This window comes from Rattus norvegicus, chromosome X (genome assembly GCF_036323735.1).
Source record: "Rattus norvegicus strain BN/NHsdMcwi chromosome X, GRCr8, whole genome shotgun sequence".
Classification (NCBI taxonomy): domain Eukaryota; kingdom Metazoa; phylum Chordata; class Mammalia; order Rodentia; family Muridae; genus Rattus; species Rattus norvegicus.
Window position 1 is genome coordinate 75,285,061 of NC_086039.1, and position 23,105 is coordinate 75,308,165.

The 23,105-nt window shown below is 43.5% G+C and overlaps 1 protein-coding gene across 4 annotated transcripts; it reads left to right on the plus strand.

Annotated features, from left to right (window-relative positions):
- The first annotated feature begins 771 nt into the window (after positions 1-771).
- Tlr13 (toll-like receptor 13) lies at positions 772-22,875 on the plus strand. 4 transcript variants are annotated; one of them, XM_063280024.1, is made up of 3 exons: positions 883-929; positions 12,614-12,705; positions 18,574-22,875. In XM_063280024.1, the coding sequence occupies exon 3, from the start codon at positions 18,654-18,656 to the stop codon at positions 21,522-21,524; it is 2,871 nt and encodes a 956-aa protein (XP_063136094.1). In that variant the 5' UTR covers positions 883-929; positions 12,614-12,705; positions 18,574-18,653; the 3' UTR covers positions 21,525-22,875. The 4 variants fall into 4 exon arrangements, with proteins under 4 accessions (NP_001395788.1, XP_063136094.1, NP_001395789.1 ...); NM_001408859.1 differs by lacking the exon at positions 12,614-12,705 and having other exon boundaries at positions 772-929; positions 18,574-22,381; NM_001408860.1 differs by lacking the exon at positions 883-929 and having other exon boundaries at positions 12,324-12,705; positions 18,574-22,381.
- The last annotated feature ends 230 nt before the right edge of the window (positions 22,876-23,105 follow it).

The window sequence follows — 23,105 nt, forward strand, 5'->3', positions numbered from 1 at the left end:
TGCTAACTGTTGAAGCCCTCTGTGAGTTGGCATATCTGGGCAAGCGGGCCTGGGCTATATAAGAAAGCTGGCTGAGCAGCCCTGTAAACAGTGTTCTTTCATAGTCTCTACTTCAGGTTCTGCCTCCAGGTTCCCTTTGAGTTTCTTTTCTTTTTTTTTTCTTCTTTTTTTTTCTTTTTTTCGGAGCTGGGTACCGAACCCAGGGCCTTGCGTTTGCTAGGCAAGCGCTCTACCACTGAGCTAAATCCCCAACCCCTTCCCTTTGAGTTTCTTGCCTTGATGGAACTTGATGATCAACTATAACCTGTAAAATGAATATTCCTACCTCATGCCTCACCCCTAGTCCCTTCTGGTGAGTGTTTTATCACAGCAACAGAAAGAAAATAGGCTTCTTTTGGCTACCATTTTAGACAAATAATCAAATTGTGTTCCCCCAAATTCAGTAAATATAGAATTACCTGAGGAACCCCATCAATTAGGCAACAAAATGTGTGTTGGTTGAAGAGTCAAAGGTCAGGTGGCAGAATTGGGCATCTGATCCCACAGTTTAACCACAATTGGGACCTTGAGGTATGGGTCCAGGTATGGGGCAGGATGGTTTGCAACACCAAGACATGGTCTGGCTGTGTATCCCCAAATGAGTCCACACAGCAAGAAACTTGGAAGAATGTATGGTAGGCAGAAAGTGAACTGTCCCTTCGAGACTGTTTTTGCAATTCACATCACATAAGACTTTGGTACATCTGATGTACACCTCCTTGCCCGCCTCCTTCACCACGCCTGGAAAAAAAAAAGTTTGAAGAGGAAGGAAACGTGTCATGTCCTAAGAGTTTAGAACAATCATCACGGGGTTTTTAAGAGTCCTTAAATAGAATGTCATTTTTTAATGAAGAAGAACAACTATGCCCTGTGCCAGCAGCTTCTGAGAGGTAAGTTAAGCTTTCTTGACTTGATTCCATTTCAGCAGTATACAGCAAACAATGGAAATATGTTTAATTTTTGTTTGAGACAGGTCTCATGTAACCTAAACTTGCCTGCAGCTCTCTATAAGGCAAGGATGATCATGAACCACTGATCTTCGGCCTCAAGGGTAATGGAATTACAAGCAAACATCACCATTTCTGCTCAAGAATTTTTTTTTAATTCAATGTAACTCACTTCATGACTCTTGCCATAGACAGTAGTATGCACCGAAGGGAAGTGACATTTATTTTCTCATTACTGCAAAGTCCCTGTTCCCTTGTGCTTACACTTTTTGAAGTTGTTGCTGCTACTGCTGTTGTTGTTGTTGTTGTTGTTGTTATTATTATTATTATTATTATTATTATTATTGAGACAGGGTCTTATGTAGTCCAGGTGGGCCTCATACCAGCTCGATTTTGAAGATCACTTTGAACTACTGTGCTTTAAAATATACTCCCATGTTTTTTATAATAAGCTTTCCAATGTAACATATGCAAATTTATTTTAATAAGCTTTTTTAGAATTATAAATTTTCCCTAGCCTTTTTTTGGTTATTATTGTTCATTTGTTAAAGACAGAGTCTCACTATATAGCCCTGGCTGGTATGGAAGCGACTATGTAAACCAGAGCAGCCTTAAATCATTGAAATACACCTGCCTCTCCCTTTGGTGCCTTAAAGTGCTGAGATTAAAGGCATGGGCCAAATTGGCCAAGAATTTGCTTCCTGCCTTAGCTTCCAGAGTGCTAGAGTTGCAGCAGATTTGTTCTCTCTCTCTCTCTCTCTCTCTCTCTCTCTCTCTCTCTCTCTCTCTCTTTCCCCTGCTCACCCACCCCTCACAGGATGCTCAAACTCAATGTGCAGTCCAGGGTGACCTTCAACTTCTGATGCTCCCACCTCTACCTCCTAGGTTCTGGTAATAAAAGTGTGGGACACCAAGCCCGGTTTATTTGGTTCTGAGAATGGAACCCAGGATTTCACACATGCTAGACAAGCAAGCACTCTACCAACTGAGGTACAGCCACTGTTTTTCTAGTGCTCGTTGAGAGGATTTTCCTACACTTCAGAGGTTCCCAGCCCAAGCAGTTATGTGAATGGGGCAGAATTTCAGGCAGAAGTGGCCTTTGGAGAGCATGTACATGTGTATCTATGTTTTCTCCCTCTCTGCTGAAGTGTAAGTGTTCAGGAGGCCCGAATTTGAATGGCCATCTTTGCATAGTGCTTATAGCTGACTGCCAAGTCATGCTATGTCTATGGGCTTCCCTTTTCTATAAAACCCTGATGGAGAATTATGTGGTAGGACTGTAGGCTGTGAAAATCGAAGCAATTATGAGGCCTTTTTCCCCTGGAGAGCAAGTTCCACAGGGCATGAACTCTGGTTCACCTCCTGTAAAAGTGGAGGCTCTCCTCTGTCCTCATACTGATGGTCAGGTAATAGCACTGCCCAGCCACTTCCAGGCAGGTAGGGTGGTGTACCCTGAGATCCCAGCCTTGGGATTTGAGGCAAGAGGAGCCTTGAATCCAAGAGTTTGCTCTCATCCTGGACCTCACAGAAAGAAAGGAGGAGAGAGAGAAAGAGAGGGAGAGAGAGAGGGAAGGAGAGGGAGGGAGATGGAGGGAGAGACAGAGGCAGAGCAGCAATAGAAGCACCCTCTTAACTCCACAGAGAAAGGTTAGAAGTATTATAAAAGTAGGAAGGTATTTGTACTTTCAAAGGCATAGAAAGCTTTCACTGGGGACTCACAGAGCACTTCACAGACAGTTGCGGTGGGGCATAACTTCAAGGCATGTAACACTGTGAGTGTGAGTTGGAAGTTCGGAAAACAGTCAAGAAGCTCTGCCACTTAATCAAAATTCCGTACGACTCCTTCTGACAGCTTTAGCTTCACACAGTCCCTTCGCCCCTGCCCATTTCAGGAATGCTTGTGATGGATGCTGGAAAATCAATGGGGTCATGGATCTACTTCGAAAAGCAGCTCACGAATGTCCCCGAGGCATGATAACCTTTGTAAATGGAACACCAGCAGGCTTCTTTTGATTTCAGCATATCTCTTGCCTGTTTCGATGTGATTGCTGAAGGGCCTGTGAAGTTTGTATTAGATAAGCCTCAATGAAAGCCACCGGTCAAAAGCTGTTGTTCCTTGATGGACCAGTGCTACCCTTCAGACCCAGTGTTATTAAAGGTCCAGTCTTGAGGGAAAAACTGTATTTCCAAGCCTGTGGCCTGAGAGGTGTGTGTGTGTGTATGTGTGTGTGTGTGTGTGTGTGTGTGTGTGTGTGTCTGTAAGAAAGAAAGATACAGAGACAGAGAAAGACAGAGACAGAGAGACAGGGAGACAGAAAGGAACAGCCACAGAGAGATACTGTTGGAAGGTTTGTGATATTGGAAAGGTTTGTGAGCATATTTTTGTCTGTGGTGAGTACAGGACAGAGAATGGTGTGGTAACTTTCCATGGGCACCACTCCTGTTTCCTTTTGGTGCAGGAGCAAACTGAGAAGACTATGGGGATTGGTAGGAATCAAGGCCAGACTTACATATGTACTGACAGATGTTGAGAATGTGCCCTTTTCCCTGCAGAGGCATCAATGTGACCAGGAAACAGGATAAAATGCATCTGGGGCCCTCTCCAGAATGAGTGACAGTAAAAGTCCAGGGGTGGAGCCCAACCCGCCCCCCCCCTCCCTGTGATTTAGCAAACCTCCCAGGTGAGCCAGAGTCACACTAATGTTTGAGAATCCCTTCCTCTGAGCCTAGTTTCAATCTTGTCTGCGTATATTTAGGCATTTGTTTTAAATCCAGGCCCTGCAGTGGGGATTCTGCTTCCCGGGCAGAATTGAGAAGCACAAAAGTAGTCTGTTCTTGAGGGCACAGTTTTGCTTTTTACTGCTGTGATAAAACACCGGACCCAAAAGCAACTTTAGGTGAAAATGGTTTATTTCAGTTCAGAGTTAATAATCCATCACTGAGGGAAGTCAGGGCAGGAACTCAAGGTAGAAACCTGGAGACAGGAACTAAAGTAGAGGTCACGGAGGAACTGTTTCTTGGCTTGTGCCTCATGGTTGGCTCAGTTTGCTTCTTTGTTTCTTTCTTTCTTGTTTTTCTATGCCTTCTTTTCTTTTGTCTGAGGCAGAGTTTGCTTGTGTAGCCCTGGTTATTCAGGAACTAGCTCTGTAGACCAGGCTAGCCAGGACCCCAGAGCAGGGGAGGCAGCACTTACAGTCGTCTGGCCCCTCCCGTATCAATCATTAGTCAAGAAAATGCCCTAGAAACTTGCAGGCAAATCTGATGGGGGAGTTTTCTTAATTGAGTCTCCCCTGCCTTTTCCCCAACCAATACAGCAAGTTTACTTGGGGTCTTGCTGCCTTTTGTCATGGACTCTTTATTCCTTTAGGATTATAGGTTGCTGTTGTAGGATTAGATGGTTTCCTAGCTCAGGACCTGCCTCTGGGCTGGATCAAAGCCTATGTAGGGTGACACCTGTGCTTAACGGAGAAGCTCAGGGGTGTCTGGATGTCCTCTTTTTCTTCTCCCTTAAAGGTTAGAAACAGCAGTTAGCTCGATCAAATCCCATTATGTGTATATGTTATGGTTTAAGAATTTTATTCAGCTATAGAAAATACACAAACACTGCTTGCAGGGAAAAGGATATAACTGGAGATGATTATATTAAGTGAATTGTGTCAGTTGGACTAAGAAAGAACATACTATACTTTTCCTCATTCATGAGCTCTAGATCTTATAGAGTTAGATACCATCGTGTATGTATCTAAAAATGAAAGGAGAAGTAACAGTGCCTAGCAGAAGTGGGGTACCAATAGAAGGGGTGAGAAAACAGGTGCTGGAAGGGATTGGTGTGAATATGTTCAAAGTACTTTACTGCATGAAAATGTTCTTCTGCATGAAAGCCAGCGCCGTGTGCAATGAATACATAACAGTAAAGGGGAAAATCGTGAACCTGACAAGGAAAATGATGAAGCAGTTTCTACTTCCATATTGGACAAAGATGTGGAAAAAGAGGCTCCACAGAAACGGTGGACGTTTGGTGGATGTGCTGCCATGACCTTTAATCCCACTATGTGGGAGAGAGGCAGGGGGATTTCCGTGAGTTCAAGACCAGCCTTGCCTAGATAGTGAGTTCCAGAGCTTCAAGGGTTATATAGAGAGATCCTGTGTCAAAACAACAAAATGAACAGCAGCTAGAGGACATAGTAACTATAGCCCCTGGACCTTCCTTACTGTAAACTAGGCATTGCTAATATGCAATTATCCTAGCATTCACCATGAAAACATTTCCTTCCACCACAGTGTCATTTTTACCTTAGTTTAAAAAGTAAATGATGGGCTTGAGAGATGGCTCCGTGGTTAAGAACACTGGTTGCTCTTTCATAGGACTTCGGTTCATTTCCCAGTACCCACAATGGGTGCACACAATTGCATGTAACTCCAGTTCCAGGGATCCAGTGCCCTCTCTGGTCTCTGCGGGCACCACACACACACACACACACACACACACACACACACACTTTAAAAGGAAATAAAATACATTTATTACATTTATGGAACTCTAGAAATACTATATGCCAAAAACTTAGTACCTACTATGCCTATTGGGGAATTCAGCACCACAATTAAACACTCGGCAATCCTCTTCCTCTCCTTCTTTTCCTCTCCCTCCTCTGCAGTGCCCTCTCCTTCTTATGAGACACGATCTTATTAGCCCTGGATGGCCTGGAACTCACTCTGTCAATCTCACCTTTGTCTCCTAGAGATGCACTTTCCTCTATCTCTGGGGCTCTGAGATTAAAGGCACGTGCCAGCATACTTAGCCTGTATTCTTGCCACATCCTCATCTCCAATAGATTATTTTTTCAATTTGTGTGTGTGTGTGTGTGTGTGTGTGTGCACCACGTGTAAGTGTGCATAAGTGCATGGACATGTGCATGCCACAGTGCGTGCATGAAAGTCAGAGTACAACTTGCAGGAGTCAGGTCTCACTTTCCACCATATGATTCAGGAATCACATTTCTCAGGCTTGCCACCAAATGTCTTTACTCACTGAGCAATCCCATTGGCTCAAGGTTTGTTCTTTGAAAGAATGGACGAGGAGAAAAAGCCAGAGGGCATGGAGGAATGGGATAGAACACAAACACAAGGCCAGACTTTATGGCATAAGCCTGCAATCCTGGCACTTGGGAGGTGCTGGGCAGGCAGGATGATCAGGTGTTTAAAGTGGTCTGGGCTGCAAAGTGAGTTTGAGGCTACATACGACCCTGTCTCAAGAAACAAAAAATGAAAAACAAAAATAAACAAAATATAAATGCACAACTGATTTATTAACAATTCCATAACCACAACTAACCAGAGCAGAGACTTCCTAGTACCAAACACCATGAAAGTGTTCTTTTAGCAAGGCCAACAACATCAGCAGACTCTGGTATTTCCAATCTAGACTGCAGCCTTTGTCTTTCAGATGGATCATGGGAGCCCATGCTTTTATTCTGACTTGAATAGAATCATGGCCATATGACCCCCATAGATGAAGTCTTGGTTTCATGTGACAAAATGACTCAGTCTGTTGCAGGATGCAATGCCAGGTGGGGTTTGACTTACTCCTAGATGTTTTACATGGGCTGCTGTACCCTGTGCTTTTGGTATTTCACAAATGCCTGGCTAGCATACTCCACCAAATCCTGTTACATTTTTCCAAAATATCTGCACTAAATTTTTTTAGGTTTATTTGATTTTATGCGTATAAGTGTTTTGCCTACATGAATGTCTGGGTACCACCTGCATGTCCGATGCCTATGGAGGTCAGAAAAGGGCATTGGATTCCTTGGAACTAAAGTTAGATGGTTTTGAGCTGCCATGTGCATGCTGGGAACCAAACCCAGGTCCTCTGCAAGAGTAGCCAGTGCTCTTGACCATTGAGCTGTCTCTCCATCCCCCATGTCTGCATTTTTATCGCTGTTTTCCTGTCACACGTGGTCACCACGAAGTAGGGCTGGCAAACTGCAGTACTCAGGAAGATACTGGCAAGGCTCTGGCAAGAATCAGATTCTTTGTCTATAAGGGTTATAGTTATCTGACACTTGTATCACTGGGTCAGATAACTATTGAGGTCTTGCATGACAGACACTTGTGCACAATACAGGAACAGTAATAAATATTATCTGTATGTGAAGAGCAGCTTATCATACAAAGCAGTCTATGTTGAGAGCCAAGGGAGAAAATTATTAAATGGAATGACTGTGCTATTGGCATAAATTTGGACATAATAGTCACTCTAAATGTCTTCCTTTGCAGAACTTTTCTATAGCAAGATACCTGTGGTATGTGTCTTGGGATCCAGCTATGATTCTTTGTTGTCTGCTTCCTCCTTCTCAGGGTGCCCAGACACTACTGCACACTGGGCTGGAAGGATGAAGCAGAGTCCACAAAAGGTGGGCTCTATAGGATCCCAGCTCAGCTGGAAGTGAGTGTGAAGGGCTGTGAGGAGAGTCTTCTGTGCGGATCTTAGTGTCACAGCTCTTTTTAGACATAGGCCTTCTCCAGCAATCTTCAGTGCAACAGCTCTCTGAAACAATCTTAGCTTATGCACATGCCTTTCTTTTTTCTGGGGGGGGGGGGGCTTGTACTAATACACTTTATTCGGAGTTGAAAAGGGCTATACATGAACTTTGGAGAGTAGGAAGGGATTCTCCTTAGGGTGAAGTTTCCATTGGCTAGAATTTAAAGTTCTCATTTGTATGGTGAGGCATTCCACAAACTCCAGGTACTCACAGGAAGGGTTGGGAAAGGGGGAAGTTGAAGTTTTAGGTTTACCAAAGACTACTTGACCTAACCCAGGTAGAGGGTGTGGGAGGTCAGGATCCCCAGACAAAGTCAGAGAAGGAGAAGCCTTGCTGGTAAAGGGAATCCTCCATTTTATGCCAAGCCCATAGGAGCTACCTGGTCATGGTAGACTTCGACCCTGATTAGCAGAAGTAGTCCATAGATACCCTCACTATGAGTTAGTGCTCTAGCGAAAGGAATTTTTTTTACACACCACCTAGATGAGTGAGTAGGGTAGGCACTGTAGAATGTGTATGTAGAATGAACTAACAGATGACCGCATGGGTCCAACACAGCTTTATGGTCTCATATTAGTACCTCAATTGTCTTGGCACTTGGTTCCCTAACTTTGCTCTATTCTCTTCCATCAAGAATTATGTGGTTTCTGTTGTAACTCATAAGCTATAAATACAATACAGATGGGAGACTCTTTTAGCCTATGTACAGGGTGACTAAGATGTTGCAACCAGTTGCATCTTTGTTAGTTCCTGTTATGTTTGATTCCTTCTCATACTTGACGTCTCCATTTGGTTGGTAAGTTGTGGGTAGTCACCCTTCATAGGGCATCTTTCCTCCTTTTTTTGTTTATAACAATCTTTTGTGTGTGTCACACCAGAGATTGCCCATTCCAGGCAAGCCTTCTACTGTTTTTGTTTGTTTGTGGTTTTGCTCTTAAGATTGTTCTAACTAAATTGCCCAGTCTGGCCATGAACCTCCTCCACAGCAGGCGTTAAGCTTGTGGTCCTTCTGTCTCAGTGTCTGGGTAGCTGTGAGTATACAGCTATACAACCAGATCCAGCTAAGATGTTCTCCAATTATCCTCAGCATGTCTTAGGACACTGGGCTTGGTGGCATTTACCACTTTTTACATTCATCCAATATAATGTGTGTTAATTTCTGTTTGTAGAAAAACCTAAATAAATGGTGATAGGCTTGGGGTGATGAGAAAAGGCTACAAGACCCAGGCCAGGGGGAACCACTAAACAAGTCTATAAACTACCACAGAGTACTGTGGGCTCTCAGACCTTGCTGTGGAGTCTCAGAATTCTTTTGCTTATATCAGACCAAGGTATGCTTCAAAATTTTCATGACCTTTGAAAATCTCTCCTAGATTTGAGATTCTCTGCTTTTTGTTTGCATCTATCTATCTATCTATCTATCTATCTATCTATCTATCTATCTATCTATCTATTCATTTATTTATTGACAGGGTTTCTCTATATAACCCTGGCTGTCCTGAAACTCTCTGTGGATCAGGCTGGTCCTGAGTCGTTTTCAGAGACAGGATGTCACTTATAGCACAAGCTGTCCTGAAGTTCATTCTGAAGACTGGCTTTGGACTTACGATGCCCCTGCCTCAGCCTCCTGAGTATTGCCAGGATTACAGGCCTCTATCATCATGTCTGGCTCTCTGTTGAATTTTAAAGCCAGATCAGAAGTAAATCTCAATGTTTATACCTACGGTTAGGGCAAACATGTGCTTGATCCCAGGATAGATTAAACCACAGAATTAGAAAACCTTCATCTCTGTTAGGAAAAGGACTAATTCTGGCAGTCATGTTGGGCATATCTTTGTGGAAATTTCACAATCCATCATTCTCAAGGTGGGTTTTCCAAGATCACTTATAGAAGTCAAGAGTAGTGGTGGATTATGGCCTGCTCTGTCTGAATCTCGCTTGTACTCTACTTTCCCACATTAAAGCAGCTAACCCAACCAGCTTCTAGCACGGGAAAGACACAGTGCCACAAGCCACATCTGCTCTGAAAAGTCCCCAGTGACCGGAACAAAGGAAACTGCTGTTTTCTAGATCAGCCTGTTGTACAACCCATGAAAGCCAAATCTTCCTGGCCTTGGTAGGCTTCAGTTCTACTGCACAGTCTGTATCCAACCTCAGCTCTCATCACATGAGCCAAACTTTCTTGGTAAACCAGACAGTGGTTTCCAGCCCCACCCCTTGGGTTTTTACTAAAATAGATTAGGAACTTGGAGATGGCTCTCACCCCAGAGCAATGTAAAGAGGACCTCTCCAGCTCCTCTACCACACAGAGTGGTACTTCCCTTGTTGTTCTTCTGCCCCTGGCCCCTCAATTCACTTCCATTTTTCTATGGGAAACTCTCTTTAGCCTGAACATATGAGACAGCCTTGGGGCTGTCCAGTACCTAGGTAGATCTATGCTTGTGGAAAGCTTTTACACTGAGTTAACAGTTATTAATGATTGAGTCATCATTTTTTCTTTACTACATTGATTGATTGATTGATTGTGTGTATGTGTGTGTGTGTGTGTGAGTATGTGTGTGTATAACTCACAGTCACACATTAGGACGTATGTCTGTAGGTCAGATGACAACTTCCTGGAGTTAATTCAGTCTTTTCACCATATGGGTCCAGGAATTGAACTCAGGTCATCAGAGTTGGCAGCAAGCATCCTTAACCCACTTAGCTATCTTGCTGGCCCTATTGTTTTGGGTATTTAAGATGGGTTCTCATGTAGCTCAGGGTGACCTTAATGTTACTATGTAGCAGAGGCTAGCACTGAGCTTCTGATCTTTAAGCCTCCACCTCCCCAAGTGCCAGGATTAAAGGTGTGTGCCACCATGCCTAGAAATGTTATCAGTTGAGTTCCAAAGGAACAGATGAGGAAACAGAGTATGTATGCAACCTGAGCACATCTGGTAAATTACAGAGCTGAGATATGAAGTGAGGTTGTGCTGACCTCAAAGCTTAGCTACGTCAGGCCATGTTGGCCCAAGAATCTGAGACTACTCTTCCTTGCTTTCAAGGAAATGGATGGGGTGAAAAGTTGAGGCGATTGAAGATTTTAGAGGTTGAGTTTTTTTTTTTAATGTAGATAATGCTGCTGAGGTATTGCCATGGGATACACTTTATGTTCAGTCCCCTAGTGGGTCAATGTAGGGAGAGTCAAGATGAAAATCCAATATTAACATTTTGTTTAAAAATGAACTTGCCGTAGTTTGTTCGGCGTGGTGGCACACACCTTTTTTGGTCTTTAGGGACATTGGGTGTTATTAAAGCCCTAGTTCCTATCTAACAAAGACTATCATTGAGAATCTATATCATATAAAGCCCCACACTAAACAGTTTCATTAACTTCCCCTGAAGTACCACATGGATTGAGTCTGCCTTATATGGCCCTCTGAGGGACATTCGAGATTCAAGCTGTAGTGGCATGTCTTTGTATTTGCTAATGCTGCATGAGAATCTCTATTATCTCAACACGAAACATGTGATAATACTAATAAAAAACTAGACTGCCGTGCTAGAAAGATGGCTCAGCAGTTAAGAGCAGAAGCTACTCTTCGAGAGGAACCAAGTTCAATTCCCAGCACCCACACTTTAGCTCACAACCTACTGTAGCTCCAGATTTAAGCATGTACAAGGTACACATGTGTATGCAGGCAAAACACTCACACACATAAAAATCTTTTAACAAAGTAGGCTGGGGGCTGGGGAGATGACAATCCAAAAGGTCCTGAGCTCAAATCCCTAGAACTCACATGGAATGTAGGGTACAGTGAGGGGACAGAAAGGATCCCTGAAACTCACTGGCCAGCCAGTCCTTGTCCAAATGGAAAGATACCAGAGATTAACCTCTGGCCTTCACAAACACGTATGTACATGTGCACAGGCCCTTATTCATGTGCACACACTCACACTAGCAAGTGCATATGTAACAACACACACACACATACACACACACAATGTCTACAAAACAACAACAACAACAAAACAATAACAAGTAAGTGGGGGTTCTTGCCCTTCAATTAAAACTTCCTATCCTGAGATGAAATTTTGAGGCTTTAAAAGAAACAGATTCCAAATAATTGAAATTTGGGTTCAAACTGTAGGCCCAGTCTCCTCTGTGCAAGGACTGGAGTGAACATTGTTTAAAGCCCTGGCTGAGCCATTCTCTGAAAAGACTCTTGGTTTCGCAGTTTCTGCAGTGGGAGCCTGATACACCAGAGCAGGATTTTCTTTGAAAATCTGGAGCTGGCAAACACAAGCTCCTCCCTTTCCTGTGTGGATTTGACAGGCAGGTTTAGAAGCCTATTGCATCTAAAAGCAGTTGCATCTCCATAGGGAGCAGAAAAGAGTGTCTGTCTAAAGGCTTGTGTGCAGCAAAGACACACAAACAGTGGCTCGACAAGCTTAAAGGCACTGAGCACAATCTCGAATAGCATCTGTGGGGTGAGACCGAAAATGCTGGCCTTTCTGTTTACCCTGTAAATGAGCTAGCTCATATATTCTGTGTGTTCAGCCCTTCCCATTTCTCACATTTATTTTTCTTTTTAATTAACTAGCAGAGACCAAACTCCAAGTATTTAGAGAAGTGAAACTTTAGTGTTCTGCAGTAGCTTTGCACTGACTTGCATCTTCCCATTGTGTGTGTGTGTATGCGCGTGTGTGTGTGTGTGTGTTTGTGTGTGTTGTGTGTGTGTTGTGTGTGTGTTGTGTGTGTGTGTGGTGTGTGTGTGTGTGGTGTGTGGTTTGTGTTGTGTGTGTGTGTGTTGTGTGTTGTGTGTGTGTATGTGGTGTGTGTGTGGTGTGTGGTGTGTGTGTGTGTGTGTGTTGTGTGTGTGTTGTGTGTGTGTGGTGTGTGTGTGTGTGAAGTAGTAGGGATATTGAATGTGTGCATGCCATGCTGTGTATGTGAAGGTGGAGGAGGAGGAGTCAGTTCTCTCACTAACCATGTAGGTTCCCAGGATAGAATGTAAGCTTTGTGGCAAGCACCTCTACCCATTGAAATATGTCTCTGACACTAGCACCCATTTGGGGGGGGTGTCTAATTTTTCTTTGTAGCCCTGGCCATCCTGGAATTTGCTCTGGAGACTGGGCTGCCTGGAGCTCACAGAGATCCTTGTGCCTCTGCCTCCTGTGTACTGGGATTAAAGGTAGGTGGCACCACACCAGGTCTGCAACCATTTTTTTGATGTCAGAATCTCACTATGTAGCTCACGCTGGCCTTAGTCTCATGGTTTTCTTGCTGCCATCTCCTCAGTGCTGGATTATACATGGGTGCCACTATTTCTGGCCACACAGTTTTTTGTTTGGTTTGTTTTTGAAAGGGGGGCTCACATATCCTGGGTTCTCAAACCCAACACATGGCTGAGATTAGCTTTGAACTCTCAGTCTTCCCGCCTCTAAGTCCCGAGTGCTGGGATTCTAGGTGTAACTCACTACATCCCCCTGACCCCTTTTATTTTCCTGCTCATTGGGTGGGTTTTTGTTTTTGTTTTTTGTTTATTTTGCTCAGGCTCAATGTGCCCTTGTATAGCATGTTGTCCTAGCAGAAAGTGAGGTGTTAGGTTTGGGGATTTCTAAGCAAGGTTTGTTTCTCAGATCTCTTTCTTGAGATCCGGCCTCCCTGTGTAGTAGTTCAGTTTGGCTTCCAGGGCTAGAATTACAGACATAAGACCATACCAGGCATCCCTACCTTGTTTTTAATGTCACAACTCTAAGGGGTTGGTTTTCTTCCCTGTCCTTTCCAAAGTTCCTTGCATCACACACTGTTATGGCAGGGAAAGCTGTAAAATTCCAGCTATAGGGGCCAGCAAGTAAAGACACTTGCTGTCAAGCCTGAAGACAACCTAAGTTTAATCCCTGGAACCGCGTAGTCAGAAGGAGAGAAAGGAACTCCCACATTGTCTCCTGACTTCCGCATTCCAGCTGTGCTGCACTTGCCCCCCACACACACACACTCCCTCCCTCTCCCTCTCCCTCTCCCTCTCTCTCCCTCTCCCTCTCCCTCTCCCTCTCCCTCTCCCTCTCCCTCTCTCTCTCTCTCTCTCTCTCTCTCTCTCTCTCTCTCTCTCTCTCTCTCTCTCTCTCTCTCTCTCTCTCTCAAATTAAATGTAATTTTAAAAATCCCGCTGAAAGAGCCGTGCCTTTGCAGCCTAGCTTGTTCCCTGCTTCTCTCCTCGATGCTTTGCGATCTCACCTGCCACCTGCCGGGAGTCAGGTCCACACTTTCCAGAATTCTCTTTGTTCTGCTCTCAGGCCTCAGCTTTCTGCTGGGGCTTTTGCTCTTTCGTCTGCTCCTTGTCTCTCGACCAGCCCTGCCTCCGGACAACTTCACAGATGATGCTCCTCTCTCTGTCCCTCACACAGCAGCATAAATATTTCCATGCTCAGATCAGCTTTTGTGTTTACTATTTCATGGCTAGTGTCCTTCATTTCCAATATTCTTGTAGATGTTAGGGCTTAAATCGCTGTCCTTTGTCATCTCTGAGAACAAAGAGCACATTAATCTGTCAGTGTCATCTTGCTCCACCCAATTTCCTCTAGCCACATTTGTGCAATATGGATTCACTGCTTCCTCTCTCTTCGCCATTTCTTCAACCTCCCCTCCTCCCTCTCTCCTCTCCTCTCCCTTGCTCCCCTGCTTCTTTCCTCTCTTTCCTTCTTTCCCGTTTTCTTTCTGAGTTGCCCAGGTGGCTTTCAGGTTCCTCAGTCAGTTCTCTTACTAACATGTAGGTTCCCAGGATAGAATGTAAGCTTTGTGGCAAGCACCTCTACCCATTGAAATACGTCTCTGACACTAGCAGAGGGGGAGGAGGTCTAATATTTCTATGTAGCCCTGGCCATCCTGGAATTTGCTCTGGAGACTGGGCTGCTGGTATTATATGCATGGTTCACCATGCCCAGAAAAGTTGAGGTCTTTGGTTTTTGGGAGAGTCTTGGGACTCAAACTCAGGGCCTAGGCTCCATCTCTGTTTCTCCATTTCTTCCATTTACTTTGATAGATCTCTCCTCATTGTTCTGTTCCATTCTTATTACCTTAGTAAACATCCCTTAAAAGCTGGACTTAATGGTGCATGCGTACCTTTAATTTCATCACTCAGGAGATTGAGGCAGGAGGATCACCATGAGGCAATCTGGGCTGCATAGTGAATTCCAGAATAGCCTGGCTCAGCCTGGCTCCAGAGTGGGACCTCTTTTGAACAACTACAGCAACAGAAATGCCCTCAATCTCAGTTCCTATCACTGAATTCATTTACTCAGCTCAGTCTGGTGACTGTTTTCTGGTCCAGGTATTTCCGGATACTTGGTGACTTATTCATATATTTGCGAAAGTGCACACAGACTGCAAAGTTGCACGGAAGCTATATCCAAAGGCAAGGTTATAATGCAGATTAAATAGGCCACAAGAGAGCAGCAGTTTCCTCGAGTTAGAGTACTCAAGGGCCCCTGCCTTTCATCTGGGGTCTTTCTTGATGAAGTCTAGGAGGGAGGAGTTTGATTATCACAAATGATTCTATTTTCATTGAAAGGTTTGGATTATGTAAGCCTTTGTTCACTGCACATGTAATTTCCTGTGATACATCTGGTTTTAATCACATATATGAACGGCACGCATAAGCATAAGATGGTAGGTAGAGGATCTTTCTTGAAAATTCATTCAGAAGACAGTTTGCCTTGCTACAGAAGCACCTCAAACCAGTCCAGACTTGATCGACCCATCTTCTCTGTTTTAAGAATGCATCCTGGGACACATTTGAATAGAAACAGCATTACTGAAAGTTTGCTAAAGGGACTAAGCCATTCCCATTGCTTAAAGGTGAGTGTACATGTGCTTTGTGCACATGGAGGGGCCTGGGTTGCCAGGTCCATGACTTGCAGACAAGTCTATGTATAGCCCAAGCTAAGCAGAGTACTCAATCTCTGAGACATTTTTGCCCTTGTGTGCCTGCCTCCAGCAGATATTAAACAAAAGCAAACATGTTCTGTTCATCATGGACTGTATCACATGAGGCCCACAGATAGCAAGCCTGGCAATCCATTTGAATTTGACCCGTCAAGTGGAAGGAGAGAACCAACTCCACAAAGTTGTTCACACACTCAACACTCAGTACCAAGCAGCTCAAACCTGCTCTCTAATAACAGCAGATCTAAGGAATCTGTCACCCTTTTCTGGTCTCCCTGGAAACAGACAACACTCCCCAATCTTAAAAATTTAAGAATGGGAGGGAATATTTCTGACTTGATATTTGTCCAGCACTACAGCAAATAAAAATTAATAAGATTATAGATGACATCTCACTGACAAAGGGCATGCTCTATCGTTACTATAATATAATGCTACTATAATATAATGCTAGAAGCTGTATTCAATTTTTGGGAAGTCACCACAAAAGAAAGGCATAGAAAATGCAAAGACTTAAAAAAAGGATCTGTTCCTTGCTGAAGGCATAATTGTTAACAGATAAAATGCAACCGGTATAGCAGTGAACACCATTAATTCCAGCACTTGTGAGGCAGAAGCTGGGGGCTCTCTGTGAGTTTCAGTTCGAGGCCAGTCTGGTCTACAGGGCTATATAGTGAGACATTGTTTTAGAAGGGAAAAAAAAGAAAAAAAATCCAAAACAAATAAACAAGCAAACAAACAGAAAACAGAAAAAACTAATTAAAAATTCTGACGAAACCAACATTTACATTTTAAAAACTGAGAGAATTCAGAAGGCTTGTTATATTTATGATCAGCATCAATGAACATTCTGATTCTCTTGTTGTATTGAACTAGTAAATAAGAGGAAACAGAGAGTCCTCAAAATAACAAGATTCAACTGATTCCAGGAGGCAGCACAGAAACCCGTGCAGAGGGCACAAGGTCCTTTTGCTCCCAGATAAGCAGTAGGGAAAGGAATGTTAAACACACGAGACTGTCTCCTCAGCAGGGACATGTTTACTTGTTTTCCACCCAGAAAGCTGGGTTTGGATGTAGCTGATAACCTGGTGACCTGTGCTATCTGGAGGGCCAGGTCACACCTGAATCCCCCAGATTTTTATGGTTTTTGTCCCAGACTCTTCCTCCCTAGACCTTTATTGTTAGCATTGTTTCTCGGTCAATAAAACCCTTCCTTATGGGAGATGTCTCTCGTACTTTACGTACTTTACGACAGCCTGGGTAACCCCTGTGCTATCTGTATAGGGCTAGGCGACTCTGTACTCCCACAAACTTACATATTTATCTTAGTCATTTCCCCTAACCCATATTTAAAGCATTGTTTCTGAGTCAACAGAACCCATCTTTATGGAAGAGGTCACATGCACTTTACAAAGTATTTCAATGTAAACGTGTCTACGTGTAAAGTTTTACTGTACAAATGAGATTTCGTTAATTATCATGAGGAAACATTTGTTTTCAAGATTGTACTGCACTTAAATATACCTAAAACAAACTAAACTGCCCAGTATCAGCCTCTAGAAGTTTGAACTGGTACTGAGTAACTAAGTCATATAAATCGGATTTCCTTCTTGCTTCAATGTGGTTTGTTGCTCTGGGAATTTTGGTGTTTGCAGAGACCCCCACAAAACAGCATCTCAAAGACACCATTTTCATATCTCGTCTATCATGGCAGGGAAATATGGGCAGCAGGAACTGGAAGCATCTGACCATATTGCACCCGAGTTGAGAGCAGACAACAAATGCATGCCCACTGCTCAGCTTGCTTTCTCTACTTTTATAGGATTCTGAGCCAACCCCAGGGAATAGTGCCATGTACTTTTAGGTTAGGTCTTCCCATCTCAATTAATGTAATTAAAACAGTCCCCCACAGATATGCTCCCAGGTTAATCTGATCTAGACAATCCTTTCTTGAGACTTGTCTCACTTGATTCTTTACTATTTCAGGTTGACAATTAAACCAGCCACCACACCATATTATTACTGATTTTTTTCTGTCAACAAAGGAGTTCATAAACGATGTTAAATTATAGATTGCAGAATCCATTTAAATTATTGACAAAGGATTAATATATAAGGAGTATACAAGAATGCTCAAAAAGGATTAAAAAAGGGAAAGAAAGAAAATGGAGGATGGAGATGAAGAAGCAGGCTACTGGAAGAGAAGCTTCCAAATATATAAGCAGATTTTCAAAATCACCAATACTCAGATATTGTGGTCCTGCATCTCACTAGTCAGGGCATCTTGCTCAGAGTTTATCAGTTATCTCTTCCTCCTGCCCAATGCCCCTTCCCCCAGTTCAGCTCAAGGACAGAGCTTACTGAGTCACCTCTCCCTCTATCAAAAGCAAACTGATTACTCAGTGAAATTGATTACTCAGCCTCATTCACATTGAGGTAGCAGTGACTTGCATCACAGGTGACATTGCATTACCCCAACCCATTCAATGCACCTGCAATGATGGAGTTTCAAGTACCAGCCCACAAAACACGGGGGCATGTTTTATTGTACAGATTTAAGAGGAGGATAAGGGGACTTCCTGATTGTCATACTAAAATAAATTGTACACACTGTTGCCTCCTTTGGTTCCGCAGGCTGGGAATTTTGGTTACAGAAAAAGAGCAGCAGCCTCCCCTAGTTAACACAGAGAATATTCTGGAAGTGGATTTTGAAAGTTGGTGTTGAACTGGGCACAGTGGCTCATGTCTTTAATCCCAGCACTCAGGAGGCACACAGATCTCTCTGTGTTTGAGGCCAGCCTGGTCTACAGAGTGAGTTCCAGGACAGCCAGGGCTGCACAGAAAAACCCTGACGGGGTGGAGGTGGGGACGAAACAAAGCACTCCCCCCCCAAAAAAAAAAAAACCCCAGGGTTGGGGATTTAGGTCAGTGGTAGAGCGCTTGCCTAGCAACCGCAAGGCCCTGGGTTCGGTCCTCAGCTCCGAAAAAAAAAAAAAAAAGAAAAAAAAATCCAGGTTGATGTTGAACTTGAGCTTTTCTGTGTCCTTGAAGCAGCTACAAAATACTTATTAGGAAAGAGAATTTACAACCAAAAACCTTTGTTTTTCTTTTGCAGAAAAGTCCATGTGTAAAGACCATGCTTTTGAACATGAGCATCCTATATGAGAAGGGATTTTTTTCCTGGTTGTAACCTGGATGCCCAAGGCAGTCAAGATGTGTGGGAGCAGCGTCGTGCCTTCTCTACAGCTCCTGCTCATGTTAATAGGACTTTCTCTGCTATCTTTGGCAGAGACATATGGATTCAACAAGTGCACCCAGTATGAATTTGATATTCACCATGTGTTCTGCATTCGGAAGAAGATCACCAACTTGACAGAGGCCATTAGTGACATACCTAGATATACTACTCACCTCAACCTTACAAACAACTACATTCAAGTCCTTCCTCCTTGGAGTTTCACTAATCTGTCTGCTCTGGTAGACTTGAGACTAGAGTGGAACCTAATTTGGAAGATCGATGAAGGTGCCTTTAGAGGACTTGAAAATTTGACTCTGCTGAATTTAGTGGAAAATAAGATTCAAAGTGTGAATAACTCCTTTGAGGGCCTGTCCAACCTGGAGACCTTGCTCCTGAGCCACAATCAGATCACCCATATTCACAAAGACGCCTTTACTCCTCTAGTCAAATTGAAATATTTGAGCCTATCTCGAAACAGGATTAGCAATTTTTCTGGTATACTTGAAGCAGTCCAGCATCTTCCGTGCCTGGAGCACCTTGATCTTATTAACAACAGCATTATGTACTTGGACCACAGCCCTAGGTCACTGGTTTCTCTGACTCACCTGAGTTTTGAGGGGAACAATCTAACGGAGTTAAACTTCTCTACTTTGTCACTGCCTAACTTAACCAATCTAAGTGCTTCCCAGAATGGCCATGGAGTCATTCAGGATGTGTATCTGAAAACTCTGCCCCAACTTCAAAGCTTGAATCTGAGTGGAACAGTGGTGAAATTGGAGATGCTTTCAGCCAAACACCTGCAGAATGTAAGGGTTATGGACCTCAGTAACCGAGAACTTAAACATGGTCACTTAAATATGAAAATTGTTTGTTACCTCCTCAGAAACCTACCCATGTTAGAGATACTGTTTTTTCACAAAAATGCCACCAATGCAGAGGGCATTAAGCAGCTGGCAAAGTGCACCAGGCTTTTGTTCCTCGACCTGGGCCAAAACAGTGACTTGGTTCATCTCAACGACAGCGAGTTCAATGCTCTACCCAGTCTCCAAAGGCTGAATCTGAACAAGTGCCAGCTCTCCTTCATCAGCAACAAGACCTGGAGTTCCTTGCAGAACTTGACCATCCTAGATCTGAGCCACAACAAGTTTAAAAGCTTTCCAGATTTTGCATTTTCCCCCTTGAAGCGCTTGGAGTTTCTCTCTCTTTCGAGAAACCCCATCACAGAACTCAATAATCTGGCCTTCAGTGGGCTATTTTCACTGAAGGAGCTCAATTTAGCTGCATGTTGGATTGTAACAATTGACAGGTATTCCTTTACTCAGTTTCCAAACTTAGAGGTCTTAGATCTTGGAGACAACAATATTCGGACTCTCAACCACGGAACCTTCCAACCTCTGAAAAAGCTCCATACTTTGATTCTCTCCCACAACCGCCTGGAAATCATGGAGTCGAATGCATTTTCTGGTCTCACTGGCCTACGTTACCTTGACCTGATGTATAACAGCTTGTCATATTTTCATAAACACCATTTCATGGGCCTTGAAAAGCTGCTGGTTTTGAAACTTGGTTTTAATAAGATCACATATGAAACTACTAGGACCCTTCAGTATCCTCCATTTATGAAGCTCAAGTCTTTGAAACAGCTTAATCTAGAAGGACAAAAACATGGGATACAGGTTGTTCCAAGAAACTTTTTCCAAGGGTTGAGTAGTCTGCAGGAGTTACTCTTAGGAAAAAACCCCTCAGTATTCCTGGACCACCACCAATTTGACCCCCTCATTAATCTCACAAAGTTGGATATCTCAGGAACAAAAGATGGAGATAGAAGTCTCTATTTAAACTCTTCCTTATTCCAAAACCTCAAAAGGCTAAAGGTCCTCCGCCTCGAAAATAACAACTTAGAGTCCTTGGTTCCTGGCATGTTCTCCAGCTTACAGAACCTCCAAGTCTTCTCTTTAAGATTCAACAACTTGAAGGTCATTAATCAAAGTCATCTGGAGAATCTGAAATCATTGATGTTTTTTGATGTCTATGGGAACAAACTTCAGTGCACCTGTGACAATTTGTGGTTCAAGAACTGGTCAATGAACACAGAGGAAGTCCACATCCCCTTCCTCCGGAGCTATCCCTGTCAGCAGCCAAACAGCCAGAGTTTACTTATAGATTTTGATGATGCCATGTGTAATTTTGACTTGGGAAAGGTCTACTTCTTATGTTCCTTCAGTGTGGTCCTCAGCACCATGGTCTTCTCTTGGTTCAGTGCCAAGATGATTGCGTCTCTGTGGTATGGTTTGTATATATGTAGGGCCTGGTACCTCACTAAATGGCACAAAACTGAGAAGAAGTTCTTATATGATGCGTTTGTCTCTTTCTCGGCCACTGATGAGGCATGGGTATACAAAGAGCTTGTTCCAGCCCTAGAAGAAGGCAGCCAGACCACCTTTAAACTTTGTCTTCACCAACGGGACTTTGAACCAGGCATTGACATTTTTGAGAACATCCAGAATGCGATTAACGCAAGCAGGAAAACCTTGTGTGTAGTCAGTAACCACTACCTACACAGTGAATGGTGCCGGCTTGAAGTCCAGCTGGCCAGCATGAAGATGTTTTATGAGCACAAGGATGTCATTATCTTGATCTTCCTTGAAGAGATTCCGAACTATAAGCTGTCCAGCTACCACCGACTCAGGAAACTCATCAACAGACAGACGTTTATCACTTGGCCCGACAGTGCTCACCAGCAACCACTCTTCTGGGCTCGCATTAGAAATGCCCTGGGCAATGAGACTGTGGAGAAAGAAAATACACATCTAATTGTTGTCGAGTGACTGGGGTCTTACAATCCCAAATCCATCTGCATAAATGTTGCACAAAATAAGTGTAAGCTGTTTGACTAAGTGAACTCTCTTTCCAGGGACAAACAGAAGGGTGTGGGAGACTGCTTAGAAAATTTTCAGGGGCAGGGTCCCACTATTATGGGATTGGATATGCAGAAGGAATTTCTATTTTATTAAGGAGAAGACTTGGAACACCAGTCACCTGAATGCTGGGGAACAGGAAGGTCTTGGCATGTGTTCCAGAACTTTGGTCAGATCATTTCTCCAGACCAGTTGCTGTCACAGGAGACTGCACTTGTTGTGTACCCAAACTGCCCCAAGATTAAAACTTTCCATCTTGGAGGGAAACTTCCTAAAACAAAGGTTTACAGGGAGGGAGAACAATAGGATGTTCTAAGGGGAGAAGGAACTATTCCACCCTGCAGGGAAACTTGTTAAGACAGGAGGTAAACAACTCAGAATAGTTTCACAAAGTCCCTGAAACTGACCAGGACTAGGCCCTTTCCTTCCCCAAATGTATATAAACAGTAAAGATTGCTGAGACCCTCAGATAAGCCTAGCTGCCCGGAAGAAGCAGAGAGCAGCCTGGTTCCTGGAAGACTCTTAGACCAGCAGAGCTGCCTGGAAGAGGTTCAGACCAGCTGAGCCACCAGGAAAGGACACTCTCCATCCTGTTGAGCTGCCTGAAGTCTGTGTAGTATGTGCCAGGTTCCCAGTTTTTGCGAACTGTTAGCCACGCTGGGGTGGGTTTTAGTGATGCAGCTGTCTTTGAATCATTTCTGCTCCTGTAAGTAACCCCTCACCCATGTTCTTATAAATAGCCCCAATAAAACTCATTGATTCACCAATTTGGACTTTGATGGTATCCATACTTTGGTCTGTTGTCAGTTCCCTATCTGGAGTGAGTAGACATTTGTTAGTGTCTCCCCAGGAAGAGTGTCACATAACAACAGAAACACCAAAACAAAGACAACACAAGAACAACAACAACAACAACAACAACAACAACAACAACAACAACAAAATGACATTAAAAAAGTAAAAGAAGGAAAAGAAAAGCAATTGTCTCCTGCATGATCCTGGTCTGTGACTGATGCTCCAGGCACACAGCCATTAGAGTTTCAAACCTATCTTAGGATGTCTTTAGGGACTGGAGAGATGGCTCAGTAATTAAGAGGACTGACTGCTATTCCAGATCCTGAGTTCAATTCCCAACAACTACATGGTGGCTCACAACCAGCTGTAGTGGGATCCGATGCCCTCTTCTGGTGTGTCTGAAGACAGCTACAATGTAGTGCAGTCACATATATGAAATAAATAAATCAGAAAATTTTTAAAAAGATGTCTTGAGATGGCATTTCTATGAAATCTGTTTACCCAAGTAGGCTGGGTGGTGTCTTCCGCATCTCTTACTGTTCTGCTAATCCATCAAGCCCACTTCTCCAAAAACGGAGAGATCTAATGCAAGTGCTCTTTCTGGTGCTTGTGCTCTGAATTGGAGGAAAAATTGACTTAGGGAATCGCATGCCAACAGAAACTATCATGGAAACTTCACGTGATTCCAGTAAAAAG

What these genes read in the sequence shown, in the direction of transcription:
- Tlr13 (NM_001408859.1), top strand. Translation starts at nt 18,654, where the DNA reads ATGCCCAAGGCAGTCAAGATGTGTGGGAGCAGCGTCGTGCCTTCTCTA.